This window comes from Myxine glutinosa, chromosome 6, assembly GCF_964187855.1.
Source record: "Myxine glutinosa chromosome 6, kmMyxGlut1.1, whole genome shotgun sequence".
Classification (NCBI taxonomy): Eukaryota; Metazoa; Chordata; class Myxini; order Myxiniformes; family Myxinidae; genus Myxine; species Myxine glutinosa.
Genome location: NC_136266.1, coordinates 178530318 through 178555951, shown reverse-complemented (window position 1 = coordinate 178555951; position 25634 = coordinate 178530318). Strand labels below are relative to the sequence as shown.

The following is a 25634-nucleotide window of genomic DNA, read 5'->3' as shown; positions in this document are numbered from 1 at the left end:
ACACCCTCACCTGTCTGTCCCTTTCCTACCCGCTATGTACCTATATCCAGCTGTCTGCGATCGCGCCATGGTTGGAGTGGCTGCTGCAGATTCTGACACCGACGAGGACGAAGGTGGCCGGTTACTTATTGCCGAAGACGACCTTTCTGGTGGGGATCTGCCCGATATCTGCGATTCGCCGACACAGAGCCACCCTGCCGTGCCTTCGGACAACCACAGTGACACGTGTCAATCTCCTCGTGGTGAGGGTGACGTCTCGCGAATCCGGGAACGGCAGCACTTTGGTGCTGAGACTAATAACCTGTGTACCGTCGGTCTTTTGTGTGCATAATTGCTACCCGGGTCACACAACCAGATTGTATTCGTGCTATTTCTGGTGTCATGAACCATTGGCTGAAATATCCGTGTTGTCTGCAAAAGGCCAGCCAGGCATCCATGGAATTTACTATTAATCTTAGGTACACTGAAGGCCCGTGTAGGTTTGCTGGTCTGTTTCACAATGTGTTGGACCCTCAGTCCGGGTGTTTCACCACAGATTTGATGCTTTCCCTCAGCCTCGACCAATGAATGTGCATATGAAACGGTAGTCTTGTCAAAACAAACTGTACTCCCAAGTTGCTAACACATTTGTGCTGTCGCACTAGAGATGAGGAGCTTGTACTTGGGGATAAACATGGAGAGAATGATAACGGAAAAGTTTTCTTTTTTTTGGACTTATTCCCTCATGGACTTTTTATTTGCACTTATTCCCTCATGGACTTTTTTTTGGACTTATTCCCTCATGGACTTTTTATTTGCACTTATTCCCTCATGGACTTTTTTTGGACTTATTCCCTCATGGACTTTTTTTTGGACTTATTCCCTCATGGACTTTTTATTTGCACTTATTCCCTCATGGACTTTTTTTTGGACTTATTCCCTCATGGACTTTTTATTTGCACTTATTCCCTCATGGACTTTTTTTTGGACTTATTCCCTCATGGACTTTTTTTTGGACTTATTCCCTCATGGACTTTTTATTTGCACTTATTCCCTCATGGACTTTTTTTTGGACTTATTCCCTCATGGACTTTTTTTTTGGACTTATTCCCTCATGGACTTTTTTTTTGGACATTCCCTCATGGACTTTTTTTTGGACTTATTCCCTCATGGACTTTTTATTTGCACTTATTCCCTCATGGACTTTTTTTTGGACTTATTCCCTCATGGACTTTTTATTTGCACTTATTCCCTCATGGACTTTTTTTTGGACTTATTCCCTCATGGACTTTTTATTTGCACTTATTCCCTCATGGACTTTTTTTTGGACTTATTCCCTCATGGACTTTTTATTTGCACTTATTCCCTCATGGACTTTTTTTTTGGACATTCCCTCATGGACTTTTTTTTGGACTTATTCCCTCATGGACTTTTTATTTGCACTTATTCCCTCATGGACTTTTTTTTGGACTTATTCCCTCATGGACTTTTTTTTGGACTTATTCCCTCATGGACTTTTTTTTGGACTTATTCCCTCATGGACTTTTTATTTGCACTTATTCCCTCATGGACTTTTTTTTGGACTTATTCCCTCATGGACTTTTTATTTGCACTTATTCCCTCATGGACTTTTTTTTGGACTTATTCCCTCATGGACTTTTTATTTGCACTTATTCCCTCATGGACTTTTTTTTTTGGACTTATTCCCTCATGGACTTTTTTTTGGACTTATTCCCTCATGGACTTTTTATTTGCACTTATTCCCTCATGGACTTTTTTTTGGACTTATTCCCTCATGGACTTTTTTTTGGACTTATTCCCTCATGGACTTTTTATTTGCACTTATTCCCTCATGGACTTTTTTTTGGACTTATTCCCTCATGGACTTTTTATTTGCACTTATTCCCTCATGGACTTTTTTTTGGACTTATTCCCTCATGGACTTTTTATTTGCACTTATTCCCTCATGGACTTTTTTTTGGACTTATTCCCTCATGGACTTTTTTTTGGACTTATTCCCTCATGGACTTTTTATTTGCACTTATTCCCTCATGGACTTTTTTTTGGACTTATTCCCTCATGGACTTTTTTTTGGACTTATTCCCTCATGGACTTTTTATTTGCACTTATTCCCTCATGGACTTTTTTTTGGACTTATTCCCTCATGGACTTTTTATTTGCACTTATTCCCTCATGGACTTTTTTTTGGACTTATTCCCTCATGGACTTTTTATTTGCACTTATTCCCTCATGGACTTTTTTTTGGACTTATTCCCTCATGGACTTTTTTTTGCACTTATTCCCTCATGGACTTTTTATTTGCACTTATTCCCTCATGGACTTTTTTTTGGACTTATTCCCTCATGGACTTTTTATTTGGACTTATTCCCTCATGGACTTTTTATTTGCACTTATTCCCTCATGGACTTTTTATTTGCACTTATTCCCTCATGGACTTTTTTTTGGACTTATTCCCTCATGGACTTTTTATTTGCACTTATTCCCTCATGGACTTTTTTTTGGACTTATTCCCTCATGGACTTTTTATTTGCACTTATTCCCTCATGGACTTTTTTTTGGACTTATTCCCTCATGGACTTTTTATTTGCACTTATTCCCTCATGGACTTTTTTTTGGACTTATTCCCTCATGGACTTTTTTTTGCACTTATTCCCTCATGGACTTTTTATTTGCACTTATTCCCTCATGGACTTTTTTTTGGACTTATTCCCTCATGGACTTTTTATTTGCACTTATTCCCTCATGGACTTTTTTTTGGACTTATTCCCTCATGGACTTTTTATTTGCACTTATTCCCTCATGGACTTTTTTTTGGACTTATTCCCTCATGGACTTTTTTTTGCACTTATTCCCTCATGGACTTTTTATTTGCACTTATTCCCTCATGGACTTTTTTTTGGACTTATTCCCTCATGGACTTTTTTTTGGACTTATTCCCTCATGGACTTTTTATTTGCACTTATTCCCTCATGGACTTTTTTTTGGACTTATTCCCTCATGGACTTTTTTTTGGACTTATTCCTTCATGGACTTTTTTTTTAAAGGATCTGTTTGCTGGACCTAGATTTGTCCGGTTCCAGAATCCCCAAAATATTCGGGTTGACAATTGCTTGTCCAGACACAACAAAGCCTTTGATCCTCACCTGCTCCAGTGTGTAATAGCCAAGTCTAGAATCCAGCCTGGAATACAGTGACTAAAAGCAAACACATCTCACCTGTCGCTGGCAGACAATAATGCTGCGAGCATTCGTCTAACTGCACATATGGACATAGATTGTGGACCATTAACCAGGATTCCTGTTTTTGTACACCGCACCTTTCCTATGCCATCTCTAGGCGCTGCATGACGTCATTGCCGGGCACCGAAGGGGGCTCGGCAAAGACGCACGCTGAAAGGGAGTACTCAGTTTTCACTCTCGTTGTTTGTTTGTTTGTCTGTTTCTTTGTTTGTTTGTCCGGGCGATATCTCAGCCATCCTTTGAGCTAGGAAGCTGAAATTTCGGCACAATAGTGAGCAAGTCCTTTGTCAGACCAGGATTTTTTGTTTTTCGATTAATCAATTAATTGATGAGTTATTTAATTATTAGCGATTAATTAAGTACTTATACATTTCCTTTGTCATCTGGGCAATATCTCAGGCACCTTTTGAGTTAGGAAGCTGATATTTGGACATGACAATGACTAAGTGATTTGGCTGCAAAGGCTATTTTTGATTTATTGATTAATCAATTAATCGATTAATTATTTAATTATTTGATTAATGACTTTTTTTTTTTTTTTTTTAAGTTACACATTCTGATGAAATGGTGGTGGTTTATGTGTTCTCTTAGCGAATTGATGAATTTTTTTTTAATGATTACTATTTATTTCTTTTCATTATTAATTATTTCTTTATTTTATTTCTCATCTGGGCAATATCTCAGGCACCTTTTGAATTAGGAAAATGATATTTGGACCTGCCAATCAATGACTAAGTGATTTGGCTGCAAAGGCTATTTTTGATTTATTGATTAATCAATTAATCGATTAATTAATTATTTGATTAATGACTAAATTTTTTTTTTTTACTTCCAGATTCTGATGAAATGGTGGTGGTTTATGTATTCTATTAGCGAATTGATTAATTTTTTTTTAATGATTATTATTTATTTCTTTTCATTATTAATTATTTCTTTATTTTATTTCTCATCTGGGCAATATCTCAGGCACCTTTTGAATTAGGAAAATGATATTTGGACCTGCCAATCAATGACTAAGTGATTTGGCTGCAAAGGCTATTTTTGATTTATTGATTAATAAATTAATCGATTAATTATTTAATTATTTGATTAATGACTACATTTTTTTTTTTTACTTCCAGATTCTGATGAAATGGTGGTGGTTTATGTGTTCTATTAACGAATTGATGAATTTTTTTTAAATGATTATTATTTATTTATTTTCATTTTTAATTATTTCTTTATTTTATTTCTCATCTGGGCAATATCTCAGGCACCTTTTGAATTAGGAAAATGATATTTGGACCTGCCAATCAATGACTAAGTGATTTGGCTGCAAAGGCTATTTTTGATTTATTGATTAATAAATTAATCGATTAATTATTTAATTATTTGATTAATGACGAAATTTTTTTTTTTTACTTCCAGATTCTGATGAAATGGTGGTGGTTTATGTGTTCTATTAGCGAATTGATTAATTTTTTTTTAATGATTATTATTTATTTATTTTCATTATTAATTATTTCTTTATTTTATTTCTCATCTGGGCAATATCTCAGGCACCTTTTGAGCTGGGGAGCAGATATTTGGACATGACAATGACCAAGTGATTTGGCTGTAAAGGGTATTTTTGATTTATTGATTAATTAATTAATCGATTAATTATTTAATTATTCGATGAGTGACTTAATTAATTAATTTTTTTAAAGTTACACATTCTGATGAAATGGTGGTGGTTTATGTATTCTATTAGCCAATTGATTAACTATTTAACTTTTTTGTGATTATTATTTATTTATTTTCATTATTAATCATTTATTTATTTTCTTTCTCATTTGGCCAATATCTCAGGCACCTTTTGAGCTCAGAAGCTAATATTTGGACATGACAGTGACCAGGTGATGTGGCTATAAGGGATATTTTTGATTTATTGATTAATCATTTAATCGATTAATTATAATTAATTAATTATTTATTGATTAATCAATTAATTATTTAATTTTTTTATTAATGACTTATTTAATTAAATTTCCAAAAGATACATCTTCGGACGAAGCACTAGTGGTTTAGTTATGCTATTAGCCGATTGATTAAGAAAATATTTTGTGATAATCTTTTATTGATTTGAATTATGCAATTAATCAATCAATTGTTGTACACCTCTCCCTCCCAAAGCTGTCTCTATGAGCCGCGCTGTAGGATATTTAATTATTTGGCATGGGGGCGGTGTACTTTGAATGTATCTGTACTTGTTTGTTTTTGTTTTACCGCAGACCGAAGCACCAATGAGGACCAATCTGAACCCGGAGTTAGTTCAGGCAGTTCCATGCAGCCGGCCGGAGTGCCATGCCACCTGGACGGCGGTGCTGAAACGATGGAGCAATATTCAAGTCAAGGAGAACCTTGTCGGTCCATGGAACTCCTATCCTGTCCGTACTGTCACCGTGGATACAAACGACCGGCTTCTCTGCGGGAGCATATTCGCTATCGGCATGGAGCTCTTAACGATAGCGTCGAGCACCTTCCACGTGGCAAGGTAAGAATGAGATTGTGAGTCATACTTTTAGGAAGTACCCAATGCTGTATGAGTAACAGTATGGAGTCTTTAGGCTACAATCAAATGCGAAATGTTCTGCTATTGGCCATTACATGATGTATAGCGACGACATATGTAGACGCAGCCTTGTTCTTAAGCTCAGTTTCCTTTACCTGTATTAAATTATTTCAAGGGTTACCGATTTATTGCGTACCAAAATTCTTATTTTCCATCTTTAACAGCCACAATTATTCCCACATTCTTGTGAGGTTGGCCAGAGGAAGTTTTTGGCCCAAGTCTCTCACGAACCGGCTGGCCAGGCCTGACGTTCAACTAAGTCAGGGCAGGAATTTGTTCAGGATGCCGGCGATAGCTCGCCTATTTTTCATGTAGGACGCCATGGAATCTTTAACTTCCACCAAGTAATGCCGGCAGACGAGATTCCCAATCTAACGTCCATCCAAGGGTCACACATATAGTCACCCTGCCTGTAAAACACCGGGATGACCGTTTATCGCTGGGTCGACATTTGGACTCAGGGTACATGGCTTAGAATTGAGTGTGTGTACCTCTAGGTACATGGTAAACACAACCAATGATGCTTGAAGATGCTACAGAGGTGGGCACTTACCTACCTTTGGGATGTCTAGTCTGGGTTTGATTCTCATTCAGACTACAAATGGTCAGATCGTTGCTTCGTACATAGGGCGTTGCATCAAAAAGTGTGCTGTCTCCCGGATGGACTTTAAGCTGGCCGTCCCATCTGTGGCACCCTGAACATATTCCTGATTCCTGCCTAAACTGCGGGTACCAAGCGCTCTGGTCTTGTCGGGTATTCCGTGACACCAGGTTACACTCACTTACTATGTCAGAGTGTGGTTGCTTTGTGGGCAGAAATTGTAATGCAATAAGCAACTTTACGCTCGCAGATAGTGTGACCTGTCATATGTGAATGACCTTCTTTGGCATTTGAGGGAACTAGCAACGGTACCTGCCCGAAGGGCGGGGCTTCAATTGTGAGGAACAAATGAAAAGGTAAAATATCAGAAATTGAAGGCTTTTTTTATTTTAAACGATTCATATAAACATCCGTTAAATCATATCACACGCAAATCATCAAAATCTAAACAGTATTTTTAGAATTCCAATAAAAGCCACATCACTGTTCATATCGGTAAATATTATTCCATCGTGTTTGGAAAAATTGGAAAAACAATATAGCCTATTTTACTCCAGGGGGTCCCAGGATTACCCACCCAAAATTTCGTTGCGATCGGTTCAGCCGTTTTTGCGGTACCTGGGAACAGACAGACGGACAGACAGACAGACGGACAGACAGACATTTGGTGAATTATAGTAAGATGACGGCCAAACAGAACTGCAGGTCGAGTTTTTCAGCAGACGCGACAGTGATGGGACCTGAGGCCATGGCTTGAGAGTGAAGAAGAGGACCCCTAGGATGATGTTAAGGTAAGGGTCTTTCATTCAGAGACTAGTTACTGCATGGAATTGTGTCCCTGGAAAGGTAGTGGCAGCAGAAATGGTAGGTAGGGTTAAACTGGAATTAGATAGGTACCGATGGAAGCGCTGGGGGTAGTGGGGTACATGGATATTGGCAGTGATGCGTGGGCATTATGGGCCTCATAATGTCCTTCTCCTGCGTCGAAGTTCCTTGTATTTCCTTGTAAGGTAAAATATAGAGTTTATTACCCTCGCCTGAGGAGAGGGTATTGCATTTGAGTCCGTTTGTCTGTTTGTCTGTCTGTCTGTTTGTCTGTCTGTTTGTTTGACCGCACAGAATAAATATGATGTTCTCTGCAACCGTTGATCCGATTGACAGGAAATTTTCACCATAGGTGCAACTCCACCTGTAGAATTGTTTAATGATAATTATGACGTCAAAGGTCATGTGATTCAACCGCCATCTTGGAAAAACCGAAAAACTTTGCACCTCTATATCTCCGAAAGCGCTGAATAGAAAAAATTGAGACATGGCTCTTTGTAAAGAACTCTCCATGGGGAATAAAATATGTTAATGATGTCATAGGTGCCTTCATTATGACGTCATAATTCGACAAGTACAAAACGTTATCCGATTAAGATGAAATTTCTTGAGCGTCATGTAGGCATACATTGGTGGAGAAAAAAAAAAATGATGACGTCATAGGTCACGTGGTTCGGCCGCCATATGTGTTTTAACACAAAAGCCTTAAAAACCACTGAAAACACATCCTGACGAGAGTCTGCAATCTCAGATTGCTCTTTCCTGTTAATTGACAGTTTTCGAGTGACGCTATGATGATAAGTAACTCACGTGCGCCCTGAGGGCTCAGAGTTGCCCTTTATTATATTATTTATTTACTGGCGGGTGGGTGGCCTGATATGACATTCGCGACAATGGCCGGTCCAAAGAGCACATCGGCTCGCCCACCGACATTAACACAGCCTGCCGGGATGGCATCTGCTCTTTTGAAAGCTTATAATTGCCCACAATTGAATGTGTTATATATAGTATGATTGGTAAAGTAAGGCGTGGCATTGTTAACATATATTTTATTCTTTTTTGTGCTATGTAAAGTAATTTAAAAACAGATGTGCAGAAGAAGTGCATTAACTTCTGCTTTTTGGGTCCCAAAAAATGGCAACGGTTTCATTATTTACTTTGATTTTTATTTTCCAGGGTCTAAGGTTAATGGAAGAGCTGTCACACACAAATCACATAACACATGCAGACAGATCCTCCAGACAACACAGGAATTGACTATTAACATGACACAAACACGGCTAACCTTGGGTGGAGTACCGAAACTTCCCAGAGCACCCTGAGTGCTGGAAACGCAATCTCATAGCGTCATTTTTCTCCCTACGCTCAGCGGGGCATTTTAAGGAGAAATTTGTATTGGATGCCAATCCCCAGGGGGCTTATCCATGCTCTATCCTCTAAATGCTGAGCGGCAAGCGAGGAAGCAAGCAGCATGTACCATTTTTAAAGTATTTGGTATGACTCGGTTTGGAATGGAACCACCAACCTTTTCGTTGCAGGTTCGTACACAAATTCTTCTTTTTCTTCTTTACCAGCCACAATTATTCCCACATTCTTGTGAGGTTGGCCAGAGGAGGTTTTTCGCCCAAGTCTCTCACGAACCGGCTGGCCAGGCCTGACGTTCAACTAAGTAGAACCACCTTTAGAGGCCATTTTTCCCCACAGAGCAGGGGTTGGCCTTTTTCGGGCACCTTGGTCCCCTTTTTGAAGCAATGTTTGATGGCCGGATGCCCTTCCTGCCACCAACCCTGTTAGTCGCCTTTTTGTGACACACAGGGAATTACCAGTGAACTGCTACTCAATTTGCCGACCTCGGAAGGATGACAGGCTGAGTCAACCCCCCTGGTGTTAATTCAGCGATCGACTGGGATTCGAACCAAGATCCTAGGATCCCAAGCCGGCACCCTAACCGCTAAGCCAACACCAGGCCTATAGCCAACACCAACTAAGTCAGGGCAGGAATTTGGAATTTGTTCAGGATGCCGGTGATAACTCGCCTATTTTTCATGAAGGACACCATGGGATCTTTAACTTCCACCAAGTAACGCCGGCAGACGCGATGCTCAGTTTAACGTCCATCCATGGGTCAGCACACATATTGATGAATCACCCTGCAGGTTCGTAAGCAGTGCTTACTGGTACCCATAGTGCATATGTCACATCCTATATCCAAACTTTATAGTGGTCATTTATTTATTACATATGATTATTGAAAAGAAACACAAAAAGATTTGTGAAAAAAAATTATAAATGCTTTTGTTTCGATCTCCACCCTCGGTCCGTGTTTCACCCCCATTTTACACCATTTTAAGCTGAGCACAAGGAAGGAGTTGGATGTGCAGAGAAATCTGAGGTGGTCATTTGCTTTGGAGGCCATCATGGAGATATGATCAACCCTAGCCAGGTTATAGGTGATAGTGACGAGGCCTATAAGCTCTGGAGACCGGACCTCCCCATCGGCTGACCACAGAAATAAATAGTGGGATTTGCTGGGCGGTCCTCATGGAGAGTCACAGAATATGGGTATTTATTTCCATAAAAAACACAGAATATGGGTACTTATTGCCATAAAAAAAACACTGAATATGGGTACTTATTGCCCTAAAAAACACAGAATATGGGTACTTATTGCCATAAAAAAAACAGAATATGGGTACTTATTGCTATAAAAACACAGAATATGGGTACTTATTGCCATAAAAAACACAGAATATGGGTACTTATTGCCATAAAAAAACAAAGAATATGGGTACTTATTGTCATAAAAAAACAGAATATGGGTACTTATTGCCATTACAAAACACAGAATATGGGTACTTATTGCCATAAAAACAGAGAATATGGGTACTTATTGCCATAAAAACACACAGAATATGGCTACTTATTGCCATAAAAAACACAGAATACATATAGGTACTTATTGCCATAAAAAAACACAATATGGGTACTTATTGCCATAAAAAACACAGAATATGGGTACTTATTGCCATACAAAACACAGAATATGGGTACTTATTGCCATAAAAAACACAGAATATGGGTACTTATTGCCATAAAAAACACAGAATATTGGTACTTATTGCCATAAAAAACACAGAATATGGGTACTTATTGCCATAAAAAAACACAGAATATGGGTACTTATTGCCATAAAAACCAGAATATGGGTACTTATTGCCATAAAAAAAACACAGAATATGGGTACTTATTGCCATAAAAAACAGAATATGGGTACTTATTGCCATAAAAAACACAGAATATGGGTACTTATTGCCATAAAAAAAACATAGAACATGGGTACTTATTGCCATAAAAACACAGAATATGGGTACTTATTGCTATAAAAAACACAGAATATGGGTACATATTGCCATTAAAAAACAGAATATGGGTACTTATTGCCATAAAAAACACAGAATATGGGTACTTATTGCCATAAAAACACAGAATATGGGTACTTATTGCTATAAAAAACACCGAATATGGGTACTTATTGCCATTAAAAAACAGAATATGGGTACTTATTGCCATAAAAAACAGAATATGGGTACTTATTGCCATAAAAAACAGAATATGGGTGCTTAATGCCAAAAAAACCCACAGAATATGGGTACTTATTGCCATAAAAAAACACAGAATATGGGTACTTATTGCCATTAAAAAACACAGAATATGGGTACTTATTGCCATAAAAAACACAGAATATGGGTACTTATTGCCATAAAAAAACAAAGAATATGGGTACGTATTTCCATAAAAAACACAGAATATGGGTACTTATTGCCATAAAAAAACACTGAATATGGGTACTTATTGCCCTAAAAAACACAGAATATGGGTACTTATTGCCATAAAAAAAACAGAATATGGGTACTTATTGCTATAAAAACACAGAATATGGGTACTTATTGCCATAAAAAACACAGAATATGGGTACTTATTGCCATAAAAAAACAAAGAATATGGGTACGTATTGTCATAAAAAACAGAATATGGGTACTTATTGCCATAAAAAACACAGAATATGGGTACTTATTGCCATAAAAAAAGACAGAACATGGGTACTTATTGCCATAAAAAATACAGAATATGGGTACTTATTGCTATAAAAAAAACACAGAATACGGGTACTTATTGCCATAAAAAACAGAATATGGGTACTTATTGCCATTAAAAAACAGAACATGGGTACTTATTGCCATAAAAAACACAGAATATGGGTACTTATTGCCATAAAAAAACACAGAATATTGGTACTTATTGCCATAAAAAAACACAGAACATGGGTACTTATTGCCATAAAAAATACAGAATATGGGTACTTATTGCCATAAAAAAACACAGAACATGGGTACTTATTGCCATAAAAAATACTGAATATGGGTACTTATTGCTATAAGAAAACACAGAATATGGGTACTTATTGCCATTAAAAAACAGAATATGGGTACTTATTGCCATAAAAAAACACAGAATATGGGTACTTATTGCCATAAAAAACACAGAATATGGGTACTTATTGCCATTGAAAAACAGAATATGGGTACTTCTTGCTATAAAAAACACAGAATATGGGTACTTATTGCCATTAAAAAACAGAATATGGGTACTTATTGCCATAAAAAACACAGAATATGGGTACTTATTGCCATAAAAAACACAGAATATGGGTACTTATTGCCATAAAAAAACACACAATATGGGTACTTATTGCTATTATAAAACACAGAATATGGGTACTTATTGCCATTAAAAAACAGAATATGGGTACTTATTGCCATAAAAAAACAGAATATGGGTGCTTATTGCCATAAAAAACAGAATATGGGTACTTATTGCCATTAAAAAACACAGAATATGGGTACTTATTGCCATTAAAAAAAACACAGAATATGGGTACTTATTGCCATAAAAAACAGAATATGGGTGCTTATTGCCATAAAAAACAGAATATGGGTACTTATTGCCATAAAAAACACAGAATATGGGTACTTATTGCCATAAAAAAAACACAGAATATGGGTACTTATTGCCATAAAAAACACAGAATATGGGTACTTATTGCCATAAAAAAAACACAGAATATGGGTACTTATTGCCATAAAAAACACAGAATATGGGTACTTATTGCCATAAAAAGAACACAGAATATGGGTACTTATTGCCATAAAAAAACAGAATATGGGTACTTATTGCCATAAACAACACAGAATATGGGTACTTATTGCCATAAAAAAACAGAATATGGGTACTTATTGCCATAAAAAACACAGAATATGGGTACTTATTGCCATAAAAAAACACAGAATATGGGTACTTATTGCCATAAAAAAACACAGAATATGGGTACTTATTGCCATAAAAAACACAGAATATGGGTACTTATTGCCATAAAAAACACAGAATATGGGTACTTATTGCCATAAAAAACACAGAATATGGGTACCTATTGCCATAAACAACACAGAATATGGGTACTTATTGCCATTAAAAAACACAGAATATGGGTGCTTATTGCCATTAAAAAACACAGAATATGGGTCCTTATTGCCATAAAAAACAGAATATGGGTACTTATTGCCATAAAAAAAACACAGAATATGGGTACTTATTGCCATAAAAAAACACAGAATATGGGTACTTTTTGCCATAAAAAAAACACAGAACATGGGTACTTATTGCCATAAAAAACACAGAATATGGGTACTTATTACCATAAAAAAACACAGAATATGGGTACTTATTGCCATAAAAAACAGAATATGGGTACTTATTGCCATAAAAAAAACACAGAATATGGGTACTTATTGCCATAAAAAACAGAATATGGGTACTTATTGCCATAAAAAAAACACAGAATATGGGTACTTATTGCCATAAAAAAAACACAGAACATGGGTACTTATTGCCATAAAAACACAGAATATGGGTACTTATTGCTATAGAAAACACAGAATATGGGTACATATTGCCATTAAAAAACACAGAATATGGGTACTTATTGCCATAAAAAACACAGAATATGGGTACTTATTGCCATAAAAAAACACAGAATATGGGTACTTATTGCTATAAAAAACACCGAATATGGGTACTTATTGCCATTAAAAAACAGAATATGGGTACTTATTGCCATAAAAAACACCGAATATGGGTACTTATTGCCATAAAAAACAGAATATGGGTGCTTATTGCCAAAAAAACCCACAGAATATGGGTACTTATTGCCATAAAAAAACAGAATATGGGTACTTATTGCCATTAAAAAACACCGAATATGGGTACTTATTGCCATAAAAAACAGAATATGGGTACTTATTGCCATAAAAAAACAGAATATGGGTACTTATTGCCATAAAAAAACAGAATATTGGTACTTATTGCCATAAAAAAACACAGAATATGGGTACTTATTGCCATAAAAAACACAGAATATGGGTACTTATTGCCATAAAAAAACAGAATATTGGTACTTATTGCCATAAAAAAACACAGAACATGGGTACTTATTGCCATAAAAAATACAGAATATGGGTACTTATTGCTATAAAAAAACACAGAATATGGGTACTTATTGCCATAAAAAACAGAATATGGGTACTTATTGCCATTAAAAAACAGAATATGGGTACTTATTGCCATAAAAAAACACAGAATATTGGTACTTATTGCCATAAAAAACACAGAACATGGGTACTTATTGCCATAAAAAATACTGAATATGGGTACTTATTGCAATAAGAAAACACAGAATATGGGTACTTATTGCCATTAAAAAACAGAATATGGGTACTTATTGCCATAAAAAAAACACAGAATTTGGGTACTTATTGCCATAAAAAACACCGAATATGGGTACTTATTGCCATTGAAAAACAGAATATGGGTACTTCTTGCTATAAAAAACACAGAATATGGGTACTTATTGCCATTAAAAAACAGAATATGGGTACTTATTGCCATAAAAAACACAGAATATGGGTACTTATTGCCATAAAAAACACAGAATATGGGTACTTATTGCCATAAAAAACACACAATATGGGTACTTATTGCTATAAAAAAACACAGAATATGGGTACTTATTGCCATTAAAAAACAGAATATGGGTACTTATTGCCATAAAAAAACAGAATATGCTGGCTTATTGCCATAAAAAAACAGAATATGGGTACTTATTGCCATTAAAAAACACAGAATATGGGTACTTATTGCCATTAAAAAAACACAGAATATGGGTACTTATTGCCATAAAAAACAGAATATGGGTACTTATTGCCATAAAAAACAGAATATGGGTACTTATTGCCATAAAAAACACAGAATATGGGTACTTATTGCCATAAAAAAAACACAGAATATGGGTACTTATTGCCATAAAAAACACAGAATATGGGTACTTATTGCCATAAAAAAAAAACACAGAATATGGGTACTTACTGCCATAAAAAACACAGAATATGGGTACTTATTGCCATAAAAAGAACACAGAATATGGGTACTTATTGCCATAAAAAAACAGAATATGGGTACTTATTGCCATAAACAACACAGAATATGGGTACTTATTGCCATAAAAAAACAGAATATGGGTACTTATTGCCATAAAAAACACAGAATATGGGTACTTATTGCCATAAAAAAACACAGAATATGGGTACTTATTGCCATAAAAAAACACAGAATATGGGTACTTATTGCCATAAAAAACACAGAATATGGGTACTTATTGCCATAAAAAACACAGAATATGGGTACTTATTGCCATAAAAAACACAGAATATGGGTACTTATTACCATAAAAAACACAGAATATGGGTACTTATTGCCATAAAAAAACACAGAATATGGGTACTTATTACCATAAAAAACACAGAATATGGGTACTTATTACCATAAAAAACACAGAATATGGGTACTTATTGCCATAAAAAAACACAGAACATGGGTACTTATTGCCATAAAAAACACAGAATATGGGTACTTATTGCCATAAAAAACACAGAATATGGGTACTTATTGCCATAAAAAACACAGAATATGGGTACTTATTGCCATAAAAAAACACAGAACATGGGTACTTATTGCCATAAAAAACACAGAATATGGGTACTTATTGCCATAAAAAACACAGAATATGGGTACTTATTGCCATAAAAAAAACACAGAATATGGGTACTTATTGCCATAAAAAACACAGAATATGGGTACTTATTACCATAAAAAACACAGAATATGGGTACTTATTACCATAAAAAACACAGAATATGGGTACTTATTGCCATAAAAAAACACATTATATGGGTACTTATTGCCATAAAAAAACACAGAATATGGGTACTTATTGCCATAAAAAACACAGAATATGGGTACTTATTGCCATAAAAAAACACAGAATATGGGTCCTTATTGCCATAAAAAACACAGAATATGGGTACTTATTGCCATAAAAAAACACAGAATATGGGTACTTATTGCCATAAAAAAACACAGAATATGGGTACTTATTGCCATAAAAAAACACAGAATATGGGTACTTATTGCCATAAAAAGAACACACACAAACATTGCCATTGGACACCGATGGCATCTACACCCACAAACATATTTAAGGGTCATTTCTCTTTAACTCTTTAACTTCAAAAGATTTAATTCCCATATAAGAAGTGCATGAGATGTTTGCAAGTTTGGGTTGCAGTCCTTTTAGTTATCGTGATCGTGGCTGCTTAACCAGATGCGAGTTCGGCATGTGGAAGGCCGCAAGTTTGCCTGTTCGGCCTGTGACAAAGCCTTCAAGTACAAGCACCACCTGAAGGAGCATTTCCGCATCCACAGTGGTAAGTGTGAACAGCACCCTCAGGGTCGTTTGAACTTGATGATATGCTTAAACCACTGTTGTCTACCTATGCACCTTCCGGGTGCTAGTTGTAGGTCTTTTGAGGCAAAGTCGGGGTGCCTTGTTCAGCGATACTCTCTGATGCTGGAATCCCATGTACCGAGTTGATTTGTCCATCGTCTACTGTCTTTTAAATTTGTATAACTGTCCAATGATAACTAACGCCTTTGTCTTGCATGCGATTTATGTAGAAGCCGCTCTCTGAGCCAGCGCGCACTGAGATTGTCGAAGTCCATAACATACTTTCAGAAGGACTGGGACAGCCCTGTTAGTGAAGAGCTGCACAGACGAGCATCTGTGCAAAGATAAGGACGCGGGGTTTGAGGAGTTTGGCGCCAGTCAGTCCATGCCTGGTGAGGGTCAGAGTGACCGACATGAGAGCTGGCAGGCTTGGCATGTGGGGGTCAGCACAGGGTCACCACCAGAATGGGTGGATAGGGAATCGAGCAGCACTGCCATGAGTGGATTCTGTTGGATGGAAGTGGGAGTTGGATACTCATGCAACACAAGGCTATCTGGAAATCGCCACCGGGGGCAAACATGTACATCCTGGGGTTTGCTTCTGTCGGCAGAAATGAGCTGAAGATGCTCTGGATTTACTCATGGGGGATCCTGGCTTTCTCCTTTTCAGATGTTTAATGACATCTTACAATGTTCTGATACCCACCTCCACCCACTTCCCCTGACCTCTCCCTTCCCTCATTCTTATATACATTTGGTATTTGCTTCCTTGCAGGAAAACAATTGCTGTGTTGCTGTTTATAACTTTGTAATGTTCAAATAATCTAACGTTGGGCCTGTGTGTATCACACAGGTGAAAAACCTTACGAGTGCTCCCACTGTGGCCGGCGTTTCTCACATTCTGGGTCCTACAGTTCCCATCTGAGCAGCCGGAAGTGCCTGATTACAGGCCTACGTGCCAACGGATGCTTTGCTAGCCCTTCTCCAGGGACACACTCCTCACCAGAGAGTGGACCACACTGGCCTACATCATCCTCCCCACCTACTCAGGTACCAGATTCAAGTGCGGAGCCTTGGAATGTTTCACAGTGTGGCAGCCACTCAAGTCCGTGCACATACGTCCGATCACCGTCTTCTTCCTCAACATTACCGATATGTCCGAAGGCTGAAGCAATTAACGATTGTTCATACAGTGGTGTGAGCAGTAAACCAGAGCAAATGAAGGAGGGCCTTACAAATTGTGTGTATCTGTCAGCTGAAAGCCACATGCACACAGGTGACGTGTTGACCGGAGGTGATGCACTGCCTGTACGCGTGAACCACGAGAGTCCCGAGATGAGTGAAGGTGACGGAGTGCCCTTGAGAGGTTCACTGTCATGCCAGCACTGTGGGGAGGGGTTTCCCGGTGCCATTCCTCTCCACCAACATGAGCGCTACCTTTGTCCAATGAGCCGGGATGTGCAGGCTGCACTGCGACCGGCGTCACCACGTTGCGCTTTGCCGCTGGCTCCCGAGTCAGCTTTGCATCCTGAGGAGTTGCTGTGGCACTTGCTAGAAAAGGTGGTGGCATCTGGGGGTGGGCACTTACGTCACAAAACCCTGACAACCGCATCCACAGCTGTTGTGGCGACGTGTACAGATCGGGATAGACAGGCTCTCGCCGGAGCCTTGATAAAGGTACAACCTCAAAGTGAGCCTTTAGACCTGTCTCTACCCAAGCTGAGCTGTGTTCGTCTTCATGGCATTGTGGGTAGCAGGGATGATTACCATGAAGAAGACGAAGAAGATGACGAAGTCTTGGGCAGCAGTAAGCGAAAACGGGAGGCCTGCTCACCAATGTCCATCACGGCCTATCAGGAGGAGCCACTGAACCTAACTCGAGTTCAACCAACTTCACCACCCACACACTTTTCCTCAGTCCCTCCGAGTTTAAACGGGACCGTGAAGGTGAGATCCTCGGTCAAATCAACTTTTTCAAATTGAAACGCGTGAGGGATTTTCTGCACTGAGTAGTATTTATTTATTTTACCTTGAATATTATTCATAATATATTTCATATTCTAAATTAAACAACCTCATTTCCATATACTAGTACACCCACTCCCCTCGGAAGCAACAGGAAGGGTCATGTTATTATCAGGAAGGTTATCCGCTGTGGGGTATATAGATTACAGTAGATCTACGCTCAGGTCCACTCGTCTGTGGTGGACACAAGAAAGCATAGAATGCCTCAAGGATGTCCGGATTTGTCCAAACATTTTTAGTTGAATGTAAAACAGCAGCAGCGACTGTTTAAAAAGGTAATCATACGTGTTTGTGGTTTAGAATATTTTTATTTCTGAGGTAATCATACGTGTTTGTGTCTCCATCAGCTATTTATACACGTTAACATCCCTTGGTGAGGGGGGATATTAATAGCATTAATATTGTTTTATTATAACATTAATGTTATAATATTATCATAAGTGTAAGCTATTATCATAAGCTATTATGTATCATAAGCTATTATCATAAGTGTTGTTATTAACCTCGCCAGACGAGAGGGTATTGCATTTGAGTCCGTTTGTCTGTCTGTCTGTTTGTCCGCACAGAAGAAATACGATTTTCTCTGCAACCGTTGGTCCGATTGACAGAAAATTTTCACCATAGGTGCAACTCCACATGTAGAATTTTTTTAATGATAATTATGAAGTCATAGGGCATGTGGTACAGGCGCCATCTTGGAAAAACCGAAAAAATTTGCATCTCTGAAAGCGCTGAATAGAAAAAATTGAGACATGGTTCATTGTAAAGAACTCTCCATGAGGAATAAAATGTTAACTAGATGGTATTCATAGAATACTTACCCTGCGCAGTCAACTTGTTGCGAGCCAACTCTTCTGTTTTTGAACATTTTTTTTTCTTTGATCCAAAATGGCTGCCACACCACGTGAGCGATTACATCATAAATTTATATTCGCTAATATAATTGTTGCATAGATCACGCTCAATACATTTCAAACTGATCAGACTAAGCGTTGTCCCTGTCGAATTATGACTTCATAATTCTGGCACCAATGACGTCATCGTTAACGAACACCTATTCCTCATATGGAGTTCTTTACAATGAGCCATGTTTCAATTTTTTCCATGTAGCAGTTTTGGAGATATAGAGGTGCAACATTTTTAGGTTTTTCCAAGATGGCGCCTGTACCACATGCCCTATGACATCATGATTATCATTAAAATATTCTACACGAGGAGGCGCTCCTATGGTGAAAATTTCATGCCCATCAGACCAACAGTTGCTGAGAAATAATTTTCACAATGATCGGATAAGTGTTGTACTTGTCGAATTATGACGTCATAACGAAGGCACCAATGGCATCATCATTAACATATCTTATTCACCAAGGGGAGTACTTGACAATGAGCCATGTTTCAATTTTTTCCATGGAGCGGTTTCGGAGATATAGATTTGCAACTTTTTTCGATTTTTCCCAAGATGGCGTCTGTACCACGTGACGTATGACGTCAAAATTATCAGCAAAGACATCTACAGGTAGAGGCGCTCTTATGGTAAAATTTCCTGTCAATCGCACCAACGGTTGCCGAGAAAATGAATTTTAAAAATGCAGACGGGGCACACGTACACAAATGAATGCTTAACCCCGCTTTTTGCTTCGCGAGCGCAGGGTAATGATGATGTCATAGGTGCCTCCATTATAACGTCATAATTCGACAAGTACAAAGCTTCACCCGATCAAGATGAAATTTCTTGAGCGTTATCTAGGGATAAATTGGTGGAGAAAAAAAATAATGATTATGTAATCGGTCATGTGATTCGGCCGCCATATTTGTTTTAACTTAAAAGCCACTAAAAGCCACGCCCTGGCGAGGGTCTGCAATGTCCATCGTGTGACCCTTAGTCCTCCTGTCAAGTTTGGTTGAGATTGGATAAGTAACGACCGAATGTATCATGGTCAGACAGTCAGACAGACAGACAGACACCAAATTGTGTACTTTAGTATGATGATTGACACTGGATAAAATGCCAACTATTGTAATATATCCATTGTACAATGGTTGATGGTACTTCAATGTTGATGTGCTCACTTTACATGACGTCATTGGTGCTGCCATTCTCAGTAAATATAGAAAGGTAAGTGTACTTCAGGTTGTTTCACACACAAGTTTTTTTAAACATTTAAAACATCGTGAGTTTCCTGATTTAGCTCAAGTGCTTTACTCAACTGATGACGTCACCACCACAACTTCCAGCTTTTCGAGTTACCTGTATTGCTAATCGGTAGTCCTATCTATCTCGGATAACTTAGGTGTTCAATTGATAAGGGACTCGTTTCCTTGTGATCGATGGCACAGAAATAACATCCAAAAGGGGCGCTCGCTGTGTGACGTCATGACACCAGTCAAGGTCAACATTGCTCCCAGAAATGATGCAACCAGCAGCCATAGGCTGTATACGAAATACTAAAACTGCACATGCAATCCATGATATCTTCATGTACACGTTTCACTTTTACATATAGGTACGACCTCAATGGTCAGTGGTAAACATGGCCTGCACTTCCTAGACTTGCTGTGAGCAGACGTAGCCATAGGCCTGGCTGCGCACACCTGTACTTGCACGTGAAGGTGTGGTGAAATCCCACCGGGCAGCTGTAGCCGAATCGAGATGCTTTGGGGGGGAATTCCCCTTCAGCTGCCTCGTCCCATCACGTGCATGTGCTGGGTAGACGTCGTCGTCCCATCGAGGGTCGCGCAACACTCGTTTCACTTTGGACCTTTAACGGGAAAATATATTTAAATGATTTTGTTGTTTAAAGTTATTAACCCATTCGAACTGTTCACTTATATCGATCACGTGTGCTCGCCGTGGCCAATCGATGACCATCGTCTCTGCACAATGCCGGATTAACCCCATTCGGGGAACCATTGCAAACATACAATCTGTGCGTGCTACGTATTACGTCATACGTACTAAAACTGGACCGGATGACGTCACACGCCAGGAAGTGGTAGTGTTTTTTCAATTTAAATGCTATATATATGTTTTTTTTAAAGTAGCATTCAATTCTATAGCTATTCTTTATTGAAACGTATCGCAATGTGTACAGTTTAAAAAAATTAATATATCGGTCACTCAGCGCATTCTGGTCGTGCGTCCAGCGCCATTGCAAACCCAGCAGTGCAGGGCATTCTGGGACATCTCCGGCGCTGTGGATTCGCTTGTTCTCAACGTGAATCGACTCGAGATTATTTTTCTTACTGTGCTCCTGCTTTTTATTCGTCGGTGGCACGGTGAGTTTAACGGTGCACACACCATGCAGCCCGTGCATGCCCTGCCGGTTTAGAATGGCTCTCACATCACGTGACCTTTCACTAAACATTGCACTTTAACCCCACGTGTAGATGCAGCAATGACGAGGAAGACGTTTTGACGACACATCGACACCAAGTTTGTAATAAATGTGGCATGAGGCACTCGGGATGTTTCTGAGTTAAAATTAGAATTTACATATTGTGCACATTGCGGTGCAGCATCTTGGAGCACCCTAATAAATGTAGCATAAGGCACTCGGGATGTTTCTAAGTTAAAATATTAGAATTGACATCTTGTGCACATTGCGGTGCAGCATCTTGGAGCACCTTGATAAATGTAGAATGAGGCACTCGGGATGTTTCTAAGTTAAAATTAGAATTTACATCTTGTGCACATTGCGGTGCAGCATCTTGGAGCACCCTAATAAATGTAGCATAAGGCACTCGGGATGTTTCTAAGTTAAAATATTAGAATTGACATCTTGTGCACATTGCGGTGCAGCATCTTGGAGCACCTTGATAAATGTAGAATGAGGCACTCGGGATGTTTCTAAGTTAAAATTAGAATTTACATCTTGTGCACATTGCGGTGCAGCATCTTGGAGCACCCTAATAAATGTAGCATAAGGCACTCGGGATGTTTCTAAGTTAAAATATTAGAATTGACATCTTGTGCACATTGCGGTGCAGCATCTTGGAGCACCTTGATAAATGTAGAATGAGGCACTCGGGATGTTTCTAAGTTAAAATTAGAATTTACATCTTGTGCACATTGCGGTGCAGCATCTTGGAGCACCCTAATAAATGTAGCATAAGGCACTCGGGATGTTTCTAAGTTAAAATTAGAATTTACATCTTGTGCACATTGCGGTGCAGCACCTTGGAGCACCCTAATAAATGTAGCATAAGACACTCGGGATGTTTCTAAGTTAAAATTAGAATTTACATCTTGTGCACATTGCGGTGCAGCATCTTGGAGCACCCTGATAAATGTAGCATAAGACACTCGGGATGTTTCTAAGTTAAAATTAGAATTTACATCTTGTGCACATTGCGGTGCAGCACCTTGGAGCACCCTAATAAATGTAGCATAAGACACTCGGGATGTTTCTAAGTTAAAATTAGAATTTACATCTTGTGCACATTGCGGTGCAGCATCTTGGAGCACCCTAATAAATGTAGCATAAGACACTCGGGATGTTTCTAAGTTAAAATTAGAATTTACATCTTGTGCACATTGCGGTGCAGCACCTTGGAGCACCCTAATAAATGTAGCATAAGACACTCGGGATGTTTCTAAGTTAAAATTAGAATTGACATCTTGTGCACATTGCGGTGCAGCATCTTGGAGCACCTTGATTTAGATAAATTGGAGTTGAGTCCCAAGTTGAGAGGAACTGCGGGGTATGGTATGTGGAAGAAGAAGAAGAAGATGAATTGCATGGGGTAAAGACAGAAACCAAGGTCTCTCTACCAGTACCAGAGAATGTAGGATAGGGATGTTAGGAGAAATGTGATCACGAATGTTACCAGAAGTCGGACACGACTTGACGGAAGTAGGTTCGAATCAGCCGGCAAGATGTCACCTGAATCATTCTGCATTGAGTGAAATAACCCTGAACTCTTAGCTTTCTGCAGACGTTTACACAAGGTGCCCCACAAAATGGTAATACGTTTACAATTGCTTTTGAAAATAAAATAACAACGTCAACGTTTTCTGTGCCATTTTGAGAAACAACGTTTGACAAAGGAGGTCATTATTGTTGGTCAAACATACACACACAAGATCCATGAATCCACCCACGCCACAACTCCCAAATGGATAGATCGTGCTCGATTCATTTCCCGGACACGAAATTGGACCACCGAGATACGGGCTCACAATGGTCCTGCATGTCCACGACTCCACACTCAAAGTGCAAGCAAGACAGTGCCCATCCTATGTGCATCCAGTGCCCATCCCATCCCATCAAGTCCCATATGTGCCCATCCAAGAGGCCACAGGCTCTGAGATTCAGCGCCCTCTTCGGGATGAACTCAGAGTAGACAGCTTGATGACGATCGACTGAATTGTGATGAAACATTCATGTGTCGGTGTGCTGGTGTGCAATCCGAGGGTTTGTGTTCATCTTAAACCCAGTCCATGAGCACCATTCTTCACCGCACTTCATTTGCGCCACTGTTACCACTTATGCTGAAAACCGCTTAATCTTTTGAAGGTTTTATTGTCTTTATTCGTCTAGTGCAGACGTGATAGATGCCAATGTATGGGGTTTCGTGAATACAGCAATGAGAGGTCAAACTCCAATTTAAATTTGCAGCTCGGTGAGAATGCGGGGTCAGTTGAGTGGGTGGGGAGGGGGATGAGGGGTGGTGATACAAGCTGTGCGAGTGTGGTAATTGATCTTGTATCTTTGTGACAGATGGAGTGGAACTCTATGCTTTGGGAAGAGGGAGCCGATGGGGTCGTGCCTGGAAGGAGGACTGGCCAGAAGGTTGAGACGGGATCTTTTCCATGCAACATCTGCAAAAAGACGTTTCACAAGTCAAGCTCACTCCATCGTCACAAATATGAGCACTCGGGTAAGAAGAATCCCCGGTGTTGTGATACTTCTGGTTTAGTCACTAAAAAGATGGAGGATATTAGAAGTCCATTGGGCAAATATTGGGGCGAAAAGTAAATTTCGACAAGAGTTCCACAACCTCAACGCCCTTTCCCTATAAATACATGCTCAAGATTCAGGGACAAAAGGGGGAAAATGAGAGGATTTTGGGGGTGGGGAAGTTCAGGAAAAATGAAAGGAAGAAATTCAGGTAAATGAGACATCTCTGCAGGGCATCACCATGCACCATACTCCTAAGGGCCATACTTCTAAGGCCCATACTCCTAAGGCTCATACTCCTAAGGCTCATACTTCGAAGGCTCATACGCCTAAGGGCCATACTCCTAAGGCCCATACTCCGAAGGCTCATACGCCTAAGGGCCATATTCCTAAGGCTCATACTCTGAAGGCTCATACGCCTAAGGTCCATACTCCTAAGGCTCATACTCCGAAGGCTTACGCCTAAGGGCCATACTCCTAAGGCTCATACTCCTAAGGGCCATACTCCTAAGGGCCATACTCCCAAGGCTCATGCTCCTAACGCCCATGCTCCTAAGGCCCATGCTCCCAAGGCCCATACTCCCAAGACCCATACTCCCAAGGGCCATACTCCCAAGGGCCATACTCCCAAGGCCCATACTCCCAAGGCCCATACTTCCAAGGCCCATACTCCCAAGGCCCATACTCCCAAGGCCCATACTCCCAAGGGCCATACTCCCAAGGCCCATGCTCCCAAGGCCCATGCTCCCAAGGGCCATACTCCCAAGGCCCATACTCCTAAGGCAGTTGGGTGTACATGTTGCATGATTTTCACGAGTTTACTTGATTTGTGAAATGAAACCCTTTGTAAGATTAAGTGTCAATGGCTGACAGGATGGCCCAGACTAAGAGGTATGCTCACTCACCTCCATGCTGTGCAGCCTGGCTTTTAATCTCAGCCCACCTATAAACTGTCTTCCCGGTGTTTCACACGCAGAGTGATCCATCAATGTGTGTGCTGTTCCTGGGAGGGACGTCAAACTCGGTGTCCCATCCACCGGCATTAATTGGTGGACGTTAAAGATCCCACAGTGTCCTTCGCGAAGAGTAGGTGAACTATTGCCGGCACGATGAACAAATTCAAAATCCCCCTCCTGACCTTGGTCGAATGTCAGGCCGAGCCATCCTGTTTGCAAAAGATGGGCTAAGCTTTCCCCGGCCAACCAAACAATAAGAGGGGAATAATAATTATTGCCGTTAAAGGACAAGTAAGACCAAGGATCACTATTAATGCAGTCACACTCAAACCACAAAATTTTTATTGGCAAAGATATAAAGAAGCAAATGGAAAATAAAGTAGAAACAGAAGGATAAAGTTAGAAATATCTCGAGGAAAAACAAAGAAGAAAGTGACGCAAAGATAAATATTGTTTATGGCCTCTGCACAAAGTCATGTGAAAATGTAAGTACACCCAATGTAAAGTTTTGACTTTTTCAGCATATTTCAACATAGCTATTTGATCTTCATTTCAACAATATTGATAGATAAAGGTGATATAATACAACAAATATCATG

At 39.2% G+C, this 25634-nt stretch overlaps 1 protein-coding gene across 3 annotated transcripts in view; it reads left to right on the top strand.

Annotated features, from left to right (window-relative positions):
- Positions 1 to 25634, top strand: part of LOC137428984 (uncharacterized) — a 158140-nt gene that overhangs the window by 95819 nt on the left and 36687 nt on the right. For 2 of the 3 annotated variants that reach the window (XM_078780905.1, XM_078780906.1), the window contains exons 2-6: positions 51 to 242; positions 5492 to 5754; positions 16032 to 16134; positions 17008 to 17204; positions 23900 to 24059. In XM_078780905.1, coding sequence (XP_078637031.1) covers positions 51 to 242; positions 5492 to 5754; positions 16032 to 16134; positions 17008 to 17204; positions 23900 to 24059 — 915 coding nt within the window. Of the gene's footprint in view, positions 1 to 50; positions 243 to 5491; positions 5755 to 16031; positions 16135 to 17007; positions 18102 to 23899; positions 24060 to 25634 lie in introns of all 3 variants that reach the window. The other variant, XM_078780904.1, reaches the window with a different exon arrangement.